The 17,019-nt window shown below is 45.0% G+C and overlaps 1 protein-coding gene across 1 annotated transcript in view; it reads left to right on the top strand.

Moving 5' to 3' along the window:
- The window catches only part of RDM4 (RNA-directed DNA methylation 4), a 37,391-nt gene extending 21,192 nt beyond the window's left edge, over window positions 1-16,199 (top strand). Inside the window, exons 5-9 of the mRNA XM_087398809.1 lie at window positions 11,655-11,815; window positions 11,952-12,067; window positions 12,292-12,367; window positions 15,537-15,613; window positions 15,723-16,199. Coding sequence (XP_087254935.1) covers window positions 11,655-11,815; window positions 11,952-12,067; window positions 12,292-12,367; window positions 15,537-15,613; window positions 15,723-15,940 — 648 coding nt within the window. The 3' untranslated portion in view covers window positions 15,941-16,199. The remainder of the gene's footprint in view (window positions 1-11,654; window positions 11,816-11,951; window positions 12,068-12,291; window positions 12,368-15,536; window positions 15,614-15,722) is intronic.
- Window positions 16,200-17,019: the final 820 nt, after the last annotated feature.

Here is a 17,019-nt window from a genome sequence, read left to right as displayed (position 1 = left end):
CCATGAGCTGAGGATGCCAGCGACATGCATTGCTTGCGTAAAATGCACATTGTCTTGTGCATCATCAAAGCTGTCAGGCTCATCTGTCTCAAGTATGTTGATGATTCAAGTAGACTCATAGAAATGGGCATCCTCAATCTCTCTAATGCCACTCCCTGTCCTCAAGAGTGCGGAGCAGCGAACGAGGTGCTGATCTTGCTTCTTGCACTGCTGTGCTTTCACGTGCAATGGCATCATCAACTTCTTCCTGAGAAACAGGCTCAGCCATAGGCTGAATTTAGGCATCAGCATTGGAGTATCTTGCTGTAAATTCTGATTTCCACTGGCATATGAGGTGCAGCATCACAGGAAGTGGGCAACAGCCCATCAGAGGGTTCAGAAGGACCCTAATTTTTGTCAAAACTAGCAAAGGGTCATCTGCATTTTCAGCAAATATGACATCCTCACTAGTGATAACCTTCTTGGTCACCGGATTAGAAAGTCTATACCCCTTGCTTTTATTGTTGTAGCCAATAAAGATGCACTTTTTCGCCTTGTCATCAAGTTTGCCATTCAACTCTCGAGGCACATGTGCATATGCTACACAATAAAATGTATGGAAATGGCCCACATCAAGCTTACAACCAAACCATGCTTGATAAGGTGTCATGACCTTAAGAGCCTTCGTGGGACACCTGTTCAGAATATGATTCGAGCACATAATGGCTTCCATCCAAAATTTGTGTGGCAACCCTTTTGCTTTTAGCATGCATCTCCCCATCTTCGAAAGTGACCAATTTTTCCTTTCACTCTGTTGAGGAGTATACCTCATCATAAACTGATGTGTAATGTCATTCTCGTGGCAACCCTTTTGCTTTTAGCATGCATCTCCCCATCTTCTAAAGTGACCAATTTTTCCTTTCACCCTTCCCCTTCTGTTGAGGAGTATACCTCATCGTAAACTGATGTGTAATGTCATTCTTAGCAAAAAATTGTTGCAATGCCTGGATAGATATTCCCCCTCGATTTGAACGGAGATTCTGCAACCGGCCAAGGTCACAAAGTGTTTGACAACATTGCAAACTTCGGACTTCTTCTTAAGAGTAAAACATGTGAAGTTATCTATGTATGTAACATAATAAAGACGGACTCCAAGAGACGGAGTGCACATGGGTCTAGAAACATCAGTATGGACAAGCTGTAATTTTCATGCAGCCCGGACTGCACCATCCTTAAGAAAGGGAAAACGATCCATTTTACCCAAAATAAGCCCCTACATATTTTTTTTGGAGGCGTCTTTAAACGAGGCAAGGCATCAACCATATTAAGCTTTTGCAATAACACACGGCTACCATAATTTACGTGCCCAAACCCGGCATGCCATAACTCTGCATTGTGCATGGCAATCATAGCTGAATATTCTACTCTCATAGGCATCACGCTGAAATAACCTGTGGCATAATGTATTGGTGAAAACCAAGGCATAATCTCTCTCCCTGTCACGGACCGTACGTTTGTCATCCTGAAAGATAACCTGGTAACCTCTTTGAGAGAAAGAAGGAACATAAAGTAAATTGTTCTTTATCCCAGGGACATACAAAACATCCTAGAGGCAAAAATCTGAACCATCCACAGCTGCGAGTGAAAGTTCTCCAATCCCTTTAACTGGATAAGAAGAATCGTTGGCACAAGAAATTGACTTGCCAACCGGTGCGCTAGATAACTTTTCAAAGAAAGATTTATGGGAGGTGATAGGATGGGAAGCACTGCTATCAAAGTACCATGTCTCAGCCGTCTCATTCACGTTGAAAATGTGTGACTCCCAAGAAACATCAAGCTACAAGTAAAGAAGGCCCTAATTATGCTCAACAAAATGAGCAAAAGTATCATTGGAACCTACATGATGAGCTGAGCCTAAAAGTTCCATACTAGACTCTTTCTTCTTCTCTTTTGCAACCCTCTTGGGGCGTTCATTGATGTAGCATCTCTTTCTCATAAACACCCAAAAGCATCTCGTGTCACCATTTGGGATTCCTCCTAAGAAAATAAAGGAATAATTCTTAAACAGGAATTGATTTTGGCCAAAGAAAGTTAAAGTGGTTAACCAAGTATAAGTATTATTGTTTTACTTTTGCGTTGCATTAGTAAAAGAGAACTGTGGGGACGCCCACAAGGGACTAGAAATAGTCCAAGAACTAGAATGCATGCATTAGACTAACCTTTAACGGGTTAAAGTGTTGGATTTTTGATGTGTAGGTCCAAGAAGGGTGCAAAAAGGGCTCAAAAGCCAAGGGAAAGTGCCAAAAAGCGGGATCTAAGAGACAAAAAGCGCCAGGAGGAGGTGGTGCCCACATATGGAGGGCCCCACAGGGCTAAAAGCCAGCAAAATAGCTTAAAAGCCAAGATTCTGGCCCAAAAAGCATGCGAATCAGCTTTTAGAAGCTCTAGAAAGCTAAAAGTGTAAAAGCCCAGCTTTTTGGGAAAGAAAGTCTAAAATTAGGCAAAATAAAGCTAGCCCCAGCTTTTTAGAAAGCTCTGCTTTCGGGTTGGGGCCAAGCCTATAAAAGAAAAGCCCCTGAGCTCTAGAATCATTAAGAGTTGTACTCAGCCAAGCTCTTGGGAGAGCCAGTTGTGCAAAAGTCTATTTCAATTGCAATAAAGACCTTCGGGGGGGTCCAGCCCTTTTTCTGGGCCGTAGTGCAGTGTGATGCTTCTGCCCCTATTCTCTCAGCACCCTTTCTTGAAGGCAACTGTGTCCTCATAGCTTCTTCTTGTAATCCAAGCAATCCCAATGCCAAGCTTCTTCCCCAGATGATTGCGATTTGCCCTAGAGTATTCTTGCTGTGATTGCGATTCAATTGTTGGCTTCCAGGAGCTGCCCTAGTGCTGCGATTTCATGCCACATGACCTTGTTTGCTGCGATTTGTGCTTTTGGCTGTGTGCTATGCCTGAAGGTGCTCAAGAAATATTCCCAGAGTACCCAGAGACTAGCGATTTGATTGGGAAGGTGATCCTTTGCTGCCCTTTGCTGTCCGGCCACAGTCCAAAGCATCCATAGTTGCTGAAATATTGTTTCCAAAGTGGGCTTTTGAGGTGTAGTTCCAATTTCAGTGGTATCAGAGCAAGGCTTGCCACTTTCCTTGGTGGCAAGGATCCTAGAACAAGAAGACATCCCTAGAAAGAGTTCCAGGGAATTGAAATGGTTTCATAAATGGTGGCCGAACTACTAGTATGAGGCGACCTATTGGACCAGATGAAGACCTTGATGAACCATTCGTGTTGGGAGGATCAAGGAGCTCCAGTTTTTGAAGATCCCACATTTTCGACACTTGTTTGAAGAAGGAAAAGATAAGGAACCTGAAGAAAAAGATAAGGATGTTCCTCCTCAGGGAGAACAAGAAGTTGCTCAAAATATCTCTTATGCTTCGAGAGGATCTAGCAGACTATGTTTTGCTTCGGGAAAGCGATCGAGACGTTCTCCTTCAGTTCAGAGAGGAAGGAGTCCCCTAAAAAAGCAAAAAAACAAGCATCAACGGAGATCTCCCGGTTTCAGTCCATCCTCTTCCTCATCTTCTCCTCCTCTTCCACATCTCGAGAGTGCTCTTCATCTGAGCGCAAGAGCCGAAGATCCAGATCAAGAAGAGGAGATTTTAAAGGAGGCAAGTCTGTTATATTACCACTTTTGATGGTAAATTTGGGGTAAGTGACAAGGCCCTGAATTTTATCCGACAGTTCAATGTCGCTTTTCAAACAGGGCATTACCGTGAAAGGTCAAAGTTAAAGATTGTGAGCTTGCATCTCACAAATAGTGCGCTTGCATGGTGAGGAGCACTTCTAGTGGCAGATGACGCCCCCAAGACATGAAAAAGCTTCAAAAAGCAGTTTTTCGAGCAATTCCTGCCAAAGAATTTCTATGATGATGTGCACACCACTTGGGAGAGTGTGACCATGACAGCCGCAGATACTGTTGAGTCCTACAATCAGAAGTTCTTTTCCGCCTATCTCCCGATCACTCCTTTCAAAGACATTTCAGAAAAGTATAAGCTTCGTAAGTACCGGGCTGGTTTGCCGCCCCATATTCGGACTCAAGTAAGCATCGAGTGCAAGACAAAGTTACGAGACCTAATGCATTCAGCCATCATAGTTGAAGCAATGAAGCCAGATTAGTTGAAGTTCTTGGCTGCCTCTAAAGGCAAGATGGAGACACCACCAAGAGAAATACGGCCCCGACAGTTCCATGATAGAAACAACCCCAATTTCAGAAGTCGAGGGGGTGCCCCGAAAAGCCTCTGGGTTTTAGGGAGCCACCAAAGCCCACGGCGGGAGGAATCCTAGATATGCTGGGAAGAACAACAAAACCAGAGCTTTGCCTCGCTTGGAGAAAAGTAAGAGACCAGAATGCGTTGATCCTTTTTGATCCAGGAGCTACAGACAATTTTATTTTGGAAGATCTACCTCCTGAGCGGCCAGAAGATCATGTCATAGAACTCCTTCTAGGCAGTTCGCCTCCAAACCGCCCACCTTATTGAGTGAACGCAGCTCAGACAGAGGAAGTCATGGCTCAAGTACAAGATTTGCTCTCTAAAGGACTTATTAGGCCCAGTTCCAAGGCTCCGCCCCTGGGGTGACTACCAACTTGTCCAAGAGGCTCTGCTCTGCATCTTTGGATCGATAATGCCAAGTCCACCCTATGCCCGGGGCAAAATCAATGTTTGCCAGGCCACCTTGGCTCTGGTGTTGCGCGTGCCATCCGATCCCGACCAGAGAAAAATCCGAACTAAGTGCCGGAGCTGCCCCATGTAGCCTCGGTGAAGCAATGTACCGGGATGCGGCAAGGAGTACTTGGTTCACCACTAATGCTCAACCTGTGAGCGAGAGTTTAGCAGAGCTCCAATACAAGAGCTTCCGTCAAACACTTTTTAGAACCGGGCTGAACTGTTGCTCTGCTGAAATGTCGATGCCTGCCTAACAGCCCAGGTATCTGGACGTCTCTCCTTTCGAAATCCACCGAAAGCCAAAATCTGCTCCCCACCTCGAACATCTTGGCTCGCCTCCATACTTGTGAAGAAGCCAATAGATTTGGTCCAAATTATGCGAGCTCCGGAGGCCTCGCAATAAATGGACAGCGCTCCTCTGACCTCTCTAGGCTAGAATTGTCAACATAGAGCGCAGTATCATCTGCAAACTCTGAATCTAGGAGCTCCTCCCCTTGCCGGATTGGCAACCTCATTCGTGTAAGGCCAAGTGTTTGAAAACACAGAAAATAGCCCAAGGCTTCCGCCATAAAAAGGAAGAGGTAAAGGGCCCATGGGCAGCCCTGTCTCACTAAACAAAAAAGTGGAAAGACCTCGCCGGTATAGCCCCCAACGATCACGTTCTTTGGAGCTGCTTGCATAAGGAGCTCAAATCCCTCTGATCCATCTCTTTGAAAAGACCGAGTCTATACATAGTCCCCTCACTCAACTTTGTCATATGCCTTCTCGAAATCGAGAAGCATAATAGCGAGAGGTTGCGCCTACTCCCTGGCCCAGTGAATTGCCTCCCAGAAGGTGAAGATATTATCCAAGATGTTGTGCTCCTAGACAAAGCTGGTTTGCATCTCGTGGATGATATCTGGAAGATGGGGTCTCAGATGTAGACTCAAGACCTTAGCCAAGATCTTGTAAGCTTTGTCTGGAAGGGTAATCGGTCTCCAGTGGGGAATATCTGATCTATCTCCTTCCTTCGGAAGCAATCATATCCAACCTCTGCTCAAGGAATGTGGAAGGGATCTTGAATCAAAGATCTCCTGGCAAGCTAACCGAAGGGCAGTGGAGATGTGCTCCCAAAAGCAGCAAAAAAAGGTCGGGGTCAAACCATCCTCTCCAGGGCACTTCTAGGCTGGAAGAGCTTGTAAGGCCTCCCACAACTCCTAGAGTACCTCCAGGTGTCTGCTAAGATTCTGTGAAACAACTGTGGGGACCTGCTCCCAAATTGCCTCTCTAGCCAGAAGAGTGGTAGCCGAGGCATCCTCCCACTGAAAAAGCTGGCGATAGAAGGCTGCAGTCATCTCAAGGATCTCCTGGGGGTCTGAGTGCATCTGCCCCTGTAAGTCTCTCAGGTGCTGTTGTTGAATCCTTGCTGACTGTGGTCCTGTGGTCTGGGAAAATTGTATGGTCATCTGGTCCCCCTGTTGTACCCATTTGGCCCAAGAAGAGTGGTAAGAAAACTCTGCTTTGTGGACCTCCAAGTCCTGTAGCTCCGATCGTGCACACTCCAGCCGGTCCCTAAGCCATTGGGACTACTCCTTGAGTCTCTCAATGGATGCAAGATCTCTACGCAAAGCCCGCTCCCACTCTTGAAGGACAGCTCTCCGTCTTAGGGCCTGGCCTTGGAGCTCCTGACTGCTCTGCTGAATCCGCTCGGCCACCCATGTCGCCCACCCCTCAATAGGACTGTCCTCGGGCCCGCTCCCACTCTTGAAGGACAGCTCTCCGTCTTAGGGCCTGGCCTTGGAGCTCCTGACTGCTCTGCTGAATCCGCTCGGCCACCCATGTCGCCCACCCCTCAATAGGACTGTCTCCAAAGCTCTGCTATCAACTGCTAGACATCCTCATCCTGTAAGAGACCATGTGGTATACGGACCCCCTTTTTGGGGAGTCCATGGCGCAGCTGCTCCAAGTGAAGGACTGCTGGCGAGTGGTCCAACATCGTAGTGCCTGCTAGAATGCTCGTGGAGCCACCACGGAGTAGAGCCCAATCTCCAATATAGAATCTGTCTAGATGCTCTAGCAGCCCATCATGCCGTCGCTGGCCAAAGGAAAAGCGCAGGCTGCCTACAAGCTTGGTAAACTCTGGCTCACGCCAAGGATCCCTACAAAACTGATCATAAAAATGAACTGCTCCCAAGTACTCTTCTCCCCAGCTGGCTTCTCTGCAAAAGAGGCTCCTCCCTGCTTATCCTCCATGAACTCAAGGTTGTTGAATTCTCCCCCAACAATCCATTAGTCCACCTCTGGGAGGCAATCTGTGAGCCACCGCCAGAAAGCCGGGCGGTGTTACCTGCAAGAAGATAAGGCTGTTGGCTCTCGATACACCAAAGGAAAGAGGCTACCGTTCATCCGGATGTGACAGAGGCTCGTGGGCATTGGCGTGACTCCTGGCACTGGTGGCAGAAGCTGGCTGCAGCTAGTTCTCGTGAGGCGGTTGCTCCGTACGGCAGCCACATCTTATAGCTGTGGCGGCGCGAAAGAATGAAGGAGGGGGCGCGTTGAGTCGTGCCCCCTTGCGACTATAACGTGCGATGCAAGGCTCTTGTAGAGAGCGCGATGGCGAGGAGCAAGCCATGGAGCAGAGACCGGGGGGGGGGGTGCAGTGAGCAGGGAGGCAGTTCCAGTCTTGTAGAGAGACTTTTTCGCTAGCCACAAGGCTTAAGTTGCATATAGCAAAGTAGAATTGGGACTTGGGTTGGTCTCGAAGAGCTGTTCTAGCAGCTGCAAGTCTTCTTGGAGAATAGGCTGGGCACGTAGGGTATCTCTGCCTATTTGTGGGCTAAATTTTGAAGAGCTGGTTAGATCTTTTAATGCATTTGCTGAGCAAAAGAACTCGCAGTGTGAAGTCTTTCTCCTGGTTCAGAACTCCATGGATGCTAGCTGGAGATTTATGCTTCTATCCTCACTCAGAGGGGGTAGGTGGTTGAGAAGGCACTTGAGGTAGTTGCAGGGGATTGTGTGACCAAGTATTGGTTGCTAGGAACAATCTTGGGCTGAGTGCAAGCCATTTGGAATAGAAATGGATGCCTGTTTGCATGTTTGGTGGGAGCCATTCTCAACAGAGAACATGCTTTGGTTATGGATGCCGAGTGGGCTGTGTAATGCCCTAGATGCCAAAGAGTGGTTGGCTGCTCACTCAGAGTTTGTTCCTTGTTGTGAGTTGTGTTTGGAAGCTTAGTTGGTAGGGAGGTCCACAGTGGATGCTTGCAGTTCAAGTTCATGTCCCCAAGGTTGTAGACAAACTACCTATGCTCTCACCCATTGCTTGGGTATTTCAATGAATCAGAAGACACCGGTGGTAGTCTAGGGAGTTGTGTGACCCCATTTGGGCTGCTAGCAACAACTCCAAGTTTTATGTAGGTGTTTGCACTGAGATGGATGCTTATTGCCATTGGGGTGTGAGAGTAGGGGCCAGCAAGGTTAATGCTTGGGACACTGATGCCTACTGAGAGTGGGAAATTTACTGAAGGCAAATGAGATTGAACTTACTGTGTATCTATTTGCAGGTCTCTCCATTTAGTAAGGAAATACCGAAAGGGGCGCCAAGGTTTGGGGCCAATCTGTGTCTTTATCTTGGTGTAGGGGCACTCTATCTCCCAGTCTGCTAGTTGTATATTTTCTGAATTGTTGATGTAACAGTGTTGTTAGTTCTACTGCCCTTTAATTTATTGAAGGCCGGTTTCATGAACCCAAAAGACTTGTAAAATTTTGATGTTTCAAGATCATATCCTTTCAGGTATAGCACAATATGTCTTTGCTGCAAATAAAATTGTTTGCATTTGAAGGAAAAATTATTTGAGCATTTGTCTACATAAGAAATCACAAACTTTCACTAGAATTATGGAGGGATGTCTTGTCCTAGAAAAGAGAGACCCCTGGAGGGATGATAGTTGAAACTCAATGCTCTCTTTCTTATGGGATGGAGACGGCTGCAGTACTGTTTATGATGTAAGGTTCCAGTGGATCACAGTCATGTAATGGTTGCAAAGAAAACAAAGCATGCTTCTCTTCCACTAAGTTGGCTGAAGCATCACTACCATCATGTGCATGAGGAGCTGAATCTATGACAGCCATGCTTGAATCCTTTTTTCTTTCCTCGGCAATTCTTTTCTTGCATTCTCCTATGTAGTGACCCGTTTTCTTACGATAATGACAAACGCCCTTTCTCTTGGGCTTCTCTGCATCATTCTTAGCCTTGTGAGAAGGCTGTCTAGAATCAACGTTATGCTGATGTGTAGGCTGATTTGCATGTTGCTTATGCTGCCCCTTCCCTTTGGGCTTGAATTTCGAAAGCATGGCATGCTCACCAGCCCGTGAAGCCATGTTCTTCCTGGTTTGTTCTTCCTGCAGCAAAAGCCCTATCAACTCATGAAAGGTGAGAGGGTTTCCACCCCCCCTCAAAGGCAAGTTCAATGAGGTGTGAAAACCAAGATAAGACTCAGGAAGAGAATTCAAATTGGTAGTAACCATCTCTGAATCTGGAATGATCTCATCAATATTCAACAATTGCTCTCTCAAATCCTGAAGTTTGGTGAGGTGCTCAGACATAGAGTCACCCTCATCCATATGAGTATGAGTCAACTCTCTCTTCAGGAAAGAGACCCTGGCATCATTGCGGGCTGCAAACATACTCTCCAAAGTATCCCAAGCTGCCTTTGAGGTCTTGTATGACTGAATGTGCGGAATAATAAACATTTTGACAAAAAGAGAGATTACTGAAAGTGCTTATGCATCACGTGAATCCCACCTTTTCAGTTCTTGTGTGGGAGGCACCACTGCAGCAGCTACTGCACCTAGCACTTGTCGTGCACCCTGAGCTTGTTGTCTACTCCTTCCTCCACCTTGTTGAGGAGGAGTGGCAAGTGCAACCATATTCTCTAGCCGTGTCTCATCCCCAGTGACATAATCCCACAAATGTTTGCCAACTAAAAGATTGCCAACCATCTAACTCCATAAAGAGTAATTGGTACCATCCAACTTATCCTCCTGTGTGAGGACGCCATACACTCATTGGGATTGTTCTGAGCCGTAACTGCCAAAGAAAACAAAATGCAGCACACATGATAAGAAATATCCTTTCTTGGGATAATGAGCAGCCCCAAAATGCTCACTGACTTAGCCAATCAATGGCTTAAAATGCATCAGCCCAAAAGCATGAATTCGTCACCAACTCTGCCAAATGTGCATGCAAAACACTTGCAAATTGGCCAAAAGCCCCAAATCTTGCAAAAAGAGTGTCCAAGACCAAAAGCCCCAAATTGAAAAACCGAATTTGGGGCAAATCCACGAAAAACCCCAAATTTTGCTAAATGCCCAATGCTGAAATCTGCCCCCAAAAATTGCTTAAAGCTCAGTCAGAAATTGGCTCAACGCAATGCCAAACACTGGCCCAAATGCAAATACTTTTGCCCCAAAAAATCAGCTTAGCATTGGCTCACAAAACTATAGCCACACTGTTCCTGCAAATTTCACCTTCAAAAAGAACTAATGCAAGGCACCTGTGCAATGCACGAAACTGAAGATGCCTGTGCAATACCAATTGTGAGAGCTGCTACGTGTGGGCACTGCACAACATACGGACGCTATACGGAAAGATGTACGGACGAGAGCGCAGAAGGTACAGAGGAGTGTACGGACGAGTGCAGGCGTATGGTGGGAGCTGTATGAAACTGATGCAGGTCGGTGCATGTACACTGTACGGTGCTGTATGGAAACAGTTGGACGGCTGTACGGTACAATTGACACCGCTTGTACAAACCAATCCATACTGTATGTACGGACTGTACTGGATGCAACGGGATTTCTGTACGGTAGGTACGGACAAAGCTTGTACGGGGATGTACGGCGTACGGATGGAAGAGCTTGGTCGACCGTACAGCATACGGACTGACGGGAGCGGTACGAACGGGAGCTGCATGGACGGGAGGCTGCCTGCTCTGATACCAATTGAAGGAGAAAAGGAGAGCAAGAGCACAGAGCAAGAGAGAGCAAACCACACAAGTGTACTGAAAGAGATAAGGAAGCAAGATACAAGCCTAAGGTTTTGTCTTAATGACAAAACCTTATCCTAACTACTAACTGTAGTTAGGGGTCCTAATTGTGGTTAGGGGGAAAAACCTCTAATGAGGGAAAAGTGCCCCTAACCCACTTATTAGTCATACATTGGTCAGTGCCATGAATTATGGCGATAATTCCAACAGGTTGTCCTAGAAAGTACTTCTACGATTACTAAGAGACTGCTGTAAACCTTCTTAATGTCCTAGCAATGGCTTGAGGCTGTAAATACAAGCAGGTTTACTAACTGAAATGGATAAGACGGCTTAAAAAGTGCTAACTTATATGGACTTTGTTGTTGTGGGGATTATTACTAGTGTATCCTTGGCCCTCTTTTTTATAACAGACCATTAAGATTAAAACTCTGTTTAGATTGATTATTAGCATGAGAGAATGTTTAGATTGAATGACAACATGGAGTTTTTGTCTTATATGGGTTCCTTCATGGGATGCATAAAACGATTATGTGATATGGTTGGCTTTTAGGAATGGCATTTTGTGCCTCTCCTTCCCTCTTTCTCCCCCCTCCTTTTGTGGCAATCTCTTTTGAAAATGCATAATTGAGGTTTTGCAAGGCAAATGGGGGGCTTTGTGAATGTGTATTATAGTTTTCCCTGGGAGGTAAATCTCTTTTATGTTGGTTCTGTTGTTTATTGTTGATAACCATAAAGAATGTAGGAAAGGCATAATAAAGTGAAGGTTTCTTGTGACATGGGAGGAAATACTTTATTGTGATAGCACTTCACAGGTTCATGTGAGTATATGCCTAGGCATGGAGGTACAAACATAATGGCAGATGGGTGGCTTTAGGGAGCAGGTTATTGGGTATTTTGGGAGGTTTCACTGATGATTGAAGCTTGTCTTTGATAGGCCATAGCAAAGGCAGCCCGCTTTGAGCAAGTGTGGAGAAGTCGCAAGAGTGGCAGTAAGTCTGACAGTATGTCTGAGATGTTCCATCTATATGATGTGATACGGATGGATGTGGAATCAGATGCTGGAGAGGAGCACCAAAGGAGAGAGCATGAAGAAAGGTGTTTTTTCGGACGAAAGAAGATGGGACATCTTAATAGGAAAATGATAAGTAGTCTCTTATTGCTTCATTCACACTTGCATTGTACACACTTAAGTATCAATGCTTTGCATACTGAATTGTGAGAATTATTACAGGGAAGCAGATTTAGCTGAAGGGCAGTTGTTGTCCAGCTATCTCCCTCTACTAAAAGAGTATCTACCTACAGCTGCTGCACAACTTGAATCTCACATGCCTTCACATTCAACAGAAGGTCTTTTTTCACCTGGCCAACGGATCTTCCCGTGGTTTCTGCATCCCCTTGCTCAGCTAATGATCTCTTGGAAATGAAGGGAAAGCAAGGAGCTTCATCCTTTTTCTTTTGTAGGGCCTGCCTTTGTTTTGAGTTTTCGACATTGTTCTCCATTCTTTGTTTTGCTACTATGCTGGGAAGAACCTAATGGATATGTATGTGTGGGCCTTGGGTGCAATGTGCAGATGACTATGTTTACGATATTTATGCTTTGGAAGAATTCTCAGCTGGGCCTGAGGCTGACAAGTTTGATTATCCAATGTGAGTTCTTCCTTTAATACTCTCCCCCCCCCCCCCCCTTCTTCTTCTGGTTGCTACATAATTGTGAACATACTACTGGTAGTGGTGCAATATTTTACTACCTGCAGTCTCTGCGATAGAGAGTGCATGCTGCATGGATTGATTTGCAAGATGATTTGCATCCCTTACATAATTCTGTGTTGTTTGAACATGATTTTGTGGTGCCTCTATTCGAATTATAAAGAGCCACCTGCTTGTTAGATGGCTCATGGTAGGGCTCATGGGAGCAACAACCCAGTAAACCTTGCAGAGTTAATACTTTCGCAAAGTCTCTCCACATATGTACAAACTTGATTGGGAGACCTTGCTCTTCCTAGTCCTTGAGTTATGTGGGCTGCCAGAGATTATACATTTATTTAGATTCTTTTGGAGAACAGAGCTACTCCTACCTGATACCTTTTCTGATCCACGAGGTCCAAAATGTCATGTAAGGTATCCTTCAGTTCATCTTTTAAGGGACGTGATTGTTGGAAAGTTTCTGGTACTATGTTGGATTATCTAGCTCAAATCCTAGCTTCTGGTACTATGTTGGTTACACAGCGGAAAATGAATCATTCATGAGATCCCACCTTAGAATCTAGATTCTACTTGAGATATGCACACATACATGTAAATGTAAACCATGCTTAGATCTGGAGTAGACAGATAGATATGGCAACCAATAACTGTATATCAAAACATGTCCAGTAGATAGGACCCAACACGGGTACAAAAGATGCACTGATTCACTACACAGCAGAAAATGAATCATCCATGAGATCCCACTTTCTTGAGATGTGCACACATACATGTAAATTGTAAACCGAGCTTTGACAGAGACATTTGGCAACCGATAACTGTAGGGTCCTCAATCGCTGCACTAGCATTAAAGCAGAGGTTGGCCTCTGAAATGACAGCTGTGAGTTCATTAACTGCTACGTGGACTTAGGTGAGGTGGGTGGGCATAGGTGGCCAGCTGTCAGTACACGTGTCAGCCCACTGCGTTATATAGCAGCTACTGCTGGAGTCGCTGCTTTATATAGCAGCGATTGCCTGAGTCGCTGCTTTAAATTTATAGCAGTGACTCCCAGTCTGGCACAGTCACCGACTGGTTTTTGATGCTCCTTGGAGATTTTGAAGTTTCTGTTCAAGATCTGAGGGCACAAATGGGAAACTACACTACCTAATCTACCTACTTCAAACAAAAAAGCAAAAAACAACCACTTGAAAGCATCAAAATGAGGATTTTTGAAGGTGGTGGCTGAGAACACTCTTGTGCCAACTTGAATTGATTCAAACTTATTTTTTCATGTTTGTGATTGAAATGCAACTCCATACACACCTTAGCAATCATCCCAGATAGCTACTCCTACAATATGGCAACAAAAAACAACAAAAAATAAACTCAAATTAGCAAAAAAACTCTATGGATGGAAATGGCAGTTTCTATTGTTCCTACACCCAAACCACTCTTATCTCCATCCAAACTAGCCTATACTCCACTAACAATACCTCTAGGTAAGCTAGATGCATTGTGCAATGGGTAGATATCGATAGAAGGCTTGTGCATTACGGAAGCATACCTCGAACTCCCCGGCAACAGTGCCCAAAAATGTGGTCTCCGGCGGTGACTCACTTGTCGTGGGGATCTTGAGGAATGCCGTTGAAGCCTCTACTCTCAAACAGCTCTTTGTGGGAGCTCCATAGGCACAAATGGCCCGATTGTGTCACCCAAGCGTCTATCGGATCGTGTGCAACTGATTCCACGAGGGAAAGGGAAGAGAAAGGAGAAGAGAGCATGAGGAAGGGAGATGGGAGTAAGGGGACGTGGCAATCACATGACTAACAAGGAAGAACAAGGAAACTCAATGCAGAAGAATGAGAGAAAGGAGAGTTTCTATTCCATTCCTTGAAAGTACACAATGGAGACCAAAGTCAAACATTTGCCTTTTATACAAGTCATCTTTTGAAGGGAGGACCAACCCTATTCCATGTACCACTCTCTCTCTCTCTCTTGTTATAACCACTTGGGCCCATCTGGCACCAAGGCATATGCTAATCCTTTCCACACTCTTCCATCTCAAAATGGCTCTTGTGTTATCCATACATGGGATCCAAATAGCCCTTGTGTTATCCTAGCCAATTCGGGCGATCCCGACGACTACTTCGAAACGGAGCCATTTGTGGCTCAAAACCTGTAGGATTTGGATAGGCCAGAACTGTTTGTTCATATTCTGATTGTGAACCTTGGTTTTTCCATACTGCAAGCCGAGCAGTTGTTCGACAAATTTTGCATGGAGTTATGAATGGGAGCACCAGGCCAGGGCTGTTGGTTTGTATGTCAGGACTGTCAGTTTGTACAGCCTGCTGCTACCCCAGCACTGCAAATGGAAGCACATGATGTTTTCATGTTTCGAGCCTTGGAAGGAAATGATGGAACAAGTTTCCTTATGACATGGGTCAGGGCAGCCTCTTTTTAATGGTAGTGCAAAAGTGTCTTAACATGTTGAATAGGTAGCAAAACTGTTGTTGGAAGCCTCTGTAATGCGGTGTGCATGTGGCATCCAACAGATGTGCTATAAGTACTGATATGAAGTAAATAAATGTTCTGTAAATTGCTGCTGCTAATAAGGTTGATCTGTTTAGTTGTGGAAGTTATTGAATGTCCCTCAGTCTCTTGATAGTAGGCGGGAAAGGCACACAGAAATGCAGTCTATCATGGACCATAAGGCAATGAACTGGAATGCAGCGCACATAGGCCAGGGGTTAATCATGACAGTCCACATTTGAGCCAATATGAAAGCCTTGCCAAAAGGAATGGATTTGTAAGCTATGAGCTTACAGTTACAGAGTAGCTTCAACCATGAACATGCTCTTAATCAATATAGATTGCTAAGAAGTTTACCAAGTAAAAAGATTATCTGTCAAAGGAGTAGGAATTAGGACTATGCACTGAAGGTGAATCAACAGGGGACCAAGCATTTTTAACCCTGTTATGATATTTATCTTAAGTGACGAAAATTTATTGCTGGCACTCTTAGGGATGGTTGTCCTGGCAGTTGCTGGCTGATATTAAACATGATATGATGAGTTGTGCAAGGTTATGCATGCCCATGCCCTTCAGTTTTCTAACTTTGGGCACCTGATACAGGGTGCGCGTTGTAGATGATGACGACTTTAGGTGGGGATCATCATCAGAGTCTGAATTTGACAGTGAAGATTCAAACGGTAATGGACTTGAAAAACTGTTTTTTGGCTTGTATTTGTGATTGCAGGTTGTGGTTATTCCTGGAGGATAGAAGTTTGTGGTCTGATTGTTGGATGTGGAAAATTTCAGATGAGAACAATCCAATCAATGATTATCCTGATGAGGAAGAGTCAGATTCTGAAATTGGGACAGGTTCTGAAAAAGACACTGATGAGTTAGGTTCACAAGTTGGAGGTGAAGGACTTCTCACAAAATCTGATGGGTTTGAAGATTACGACAGTGAGCTTTCAGAACAAGTAGAAGAACTTTGGAGTGACAACGAGGATGAATGTTCTGACGAGAAATGAGGAAAGAGAGTATTGGGGGAGAGTTTTTTATCGTTCTGCAATCTGCCACATTGAATGCGAGTTTCTGTATGATCTTAAAATTGTTCAGTAGTTGCTGGAGGGCTTCAGTGAGACGTGTATTAAACCATTTTGAATTTGTAAACACTTCTGGAAGTTAACAATAGAAGGCAGGATTGTAGTCCAAATCGCTTCTATAGGTTATGCATCTATATGCTTCAGTTGCTTCATGCGAGGACGAAGGAAAATTTCACACATTCATGGTTCTCACACACAAAAATGGATGAGATCATTAGATCATTTCGCGGGGGAGACCCGACCACTGGATGGGGACTTCTTTCGGAGGGGAAGCCACCCATCCCCATCACTTATCCGAGAGTGTGGCACACTTATGCATGCTCCCTATATGATGTCCAGAGGCTGACACCGCTAGACATGTCCTCTATGCCCAAGCCCACTACTTGCCATCTATTCACTATGCAGAATGTGCGGACTGCACTTCGCCGGCTCCACAACCGGAAAGCACAGGCCTCTAGACAAAGCACTTCGCACATGGGTAGGAGGTTCTAGCACTGATTCTTACACATACGTTTAACCTTGCAGTTTGTCATGGCTTCCCTCACCAGCATGGAGCACCACTACTATCGTACCGATACACAAAGCAGGAGACCTCATGGACACCGAGAACTATCGCACCCTCATGAATTGGCCACACATTGGCCAAGATCTATGGATCGGTACTAGAGAGGGAGATCAACAGTCATACAGAGGCACTGGGGGTAGCGAGCACTAGGGCAGGTAGGATTCAGGAGGGGGTTTCCATTTTCCGATCAAAAACCCCCGAGCGACGAGCGGAGAAAAGGTGGGAGGGTCAAAATATATAGGCCCAAGTCATTTTTAGGGAGCAAAAAAATCCAAATTATTTCAAGGAATATGTAAGTAATTTCATTATTGATAAATAGATATAGATATAAATATACCTTTATATAATATACATATATAATGTCTAAGTGGTGACTTATTTTATGACTTTCAAAAATCCTTTCTTTTCCTTTCACCATTGGTTGGATCATGAAAGTTTG

This window comes from Dipteris shenzhenensis, chromosome 27 (assembly GCF_047967505.1).
Source record: "Dipteris shenzhenensis isolate YYH24624 ecotype China chromosome 27, Dip_SZ_1.0, whole genome shotgun sequence".
NCBI lineage: Eukaryota > Viridiplantae > Streptophyta > Polypodiopsida > Gleicheniales > Dipteridaceae > Dipteris > Dipteris shenzhenensis.
The sequence above is the reverse complement of the archived record's forward strand: the minus strand, read 5'-3'. Positions and strand labels throughout refer to the sequence as shown.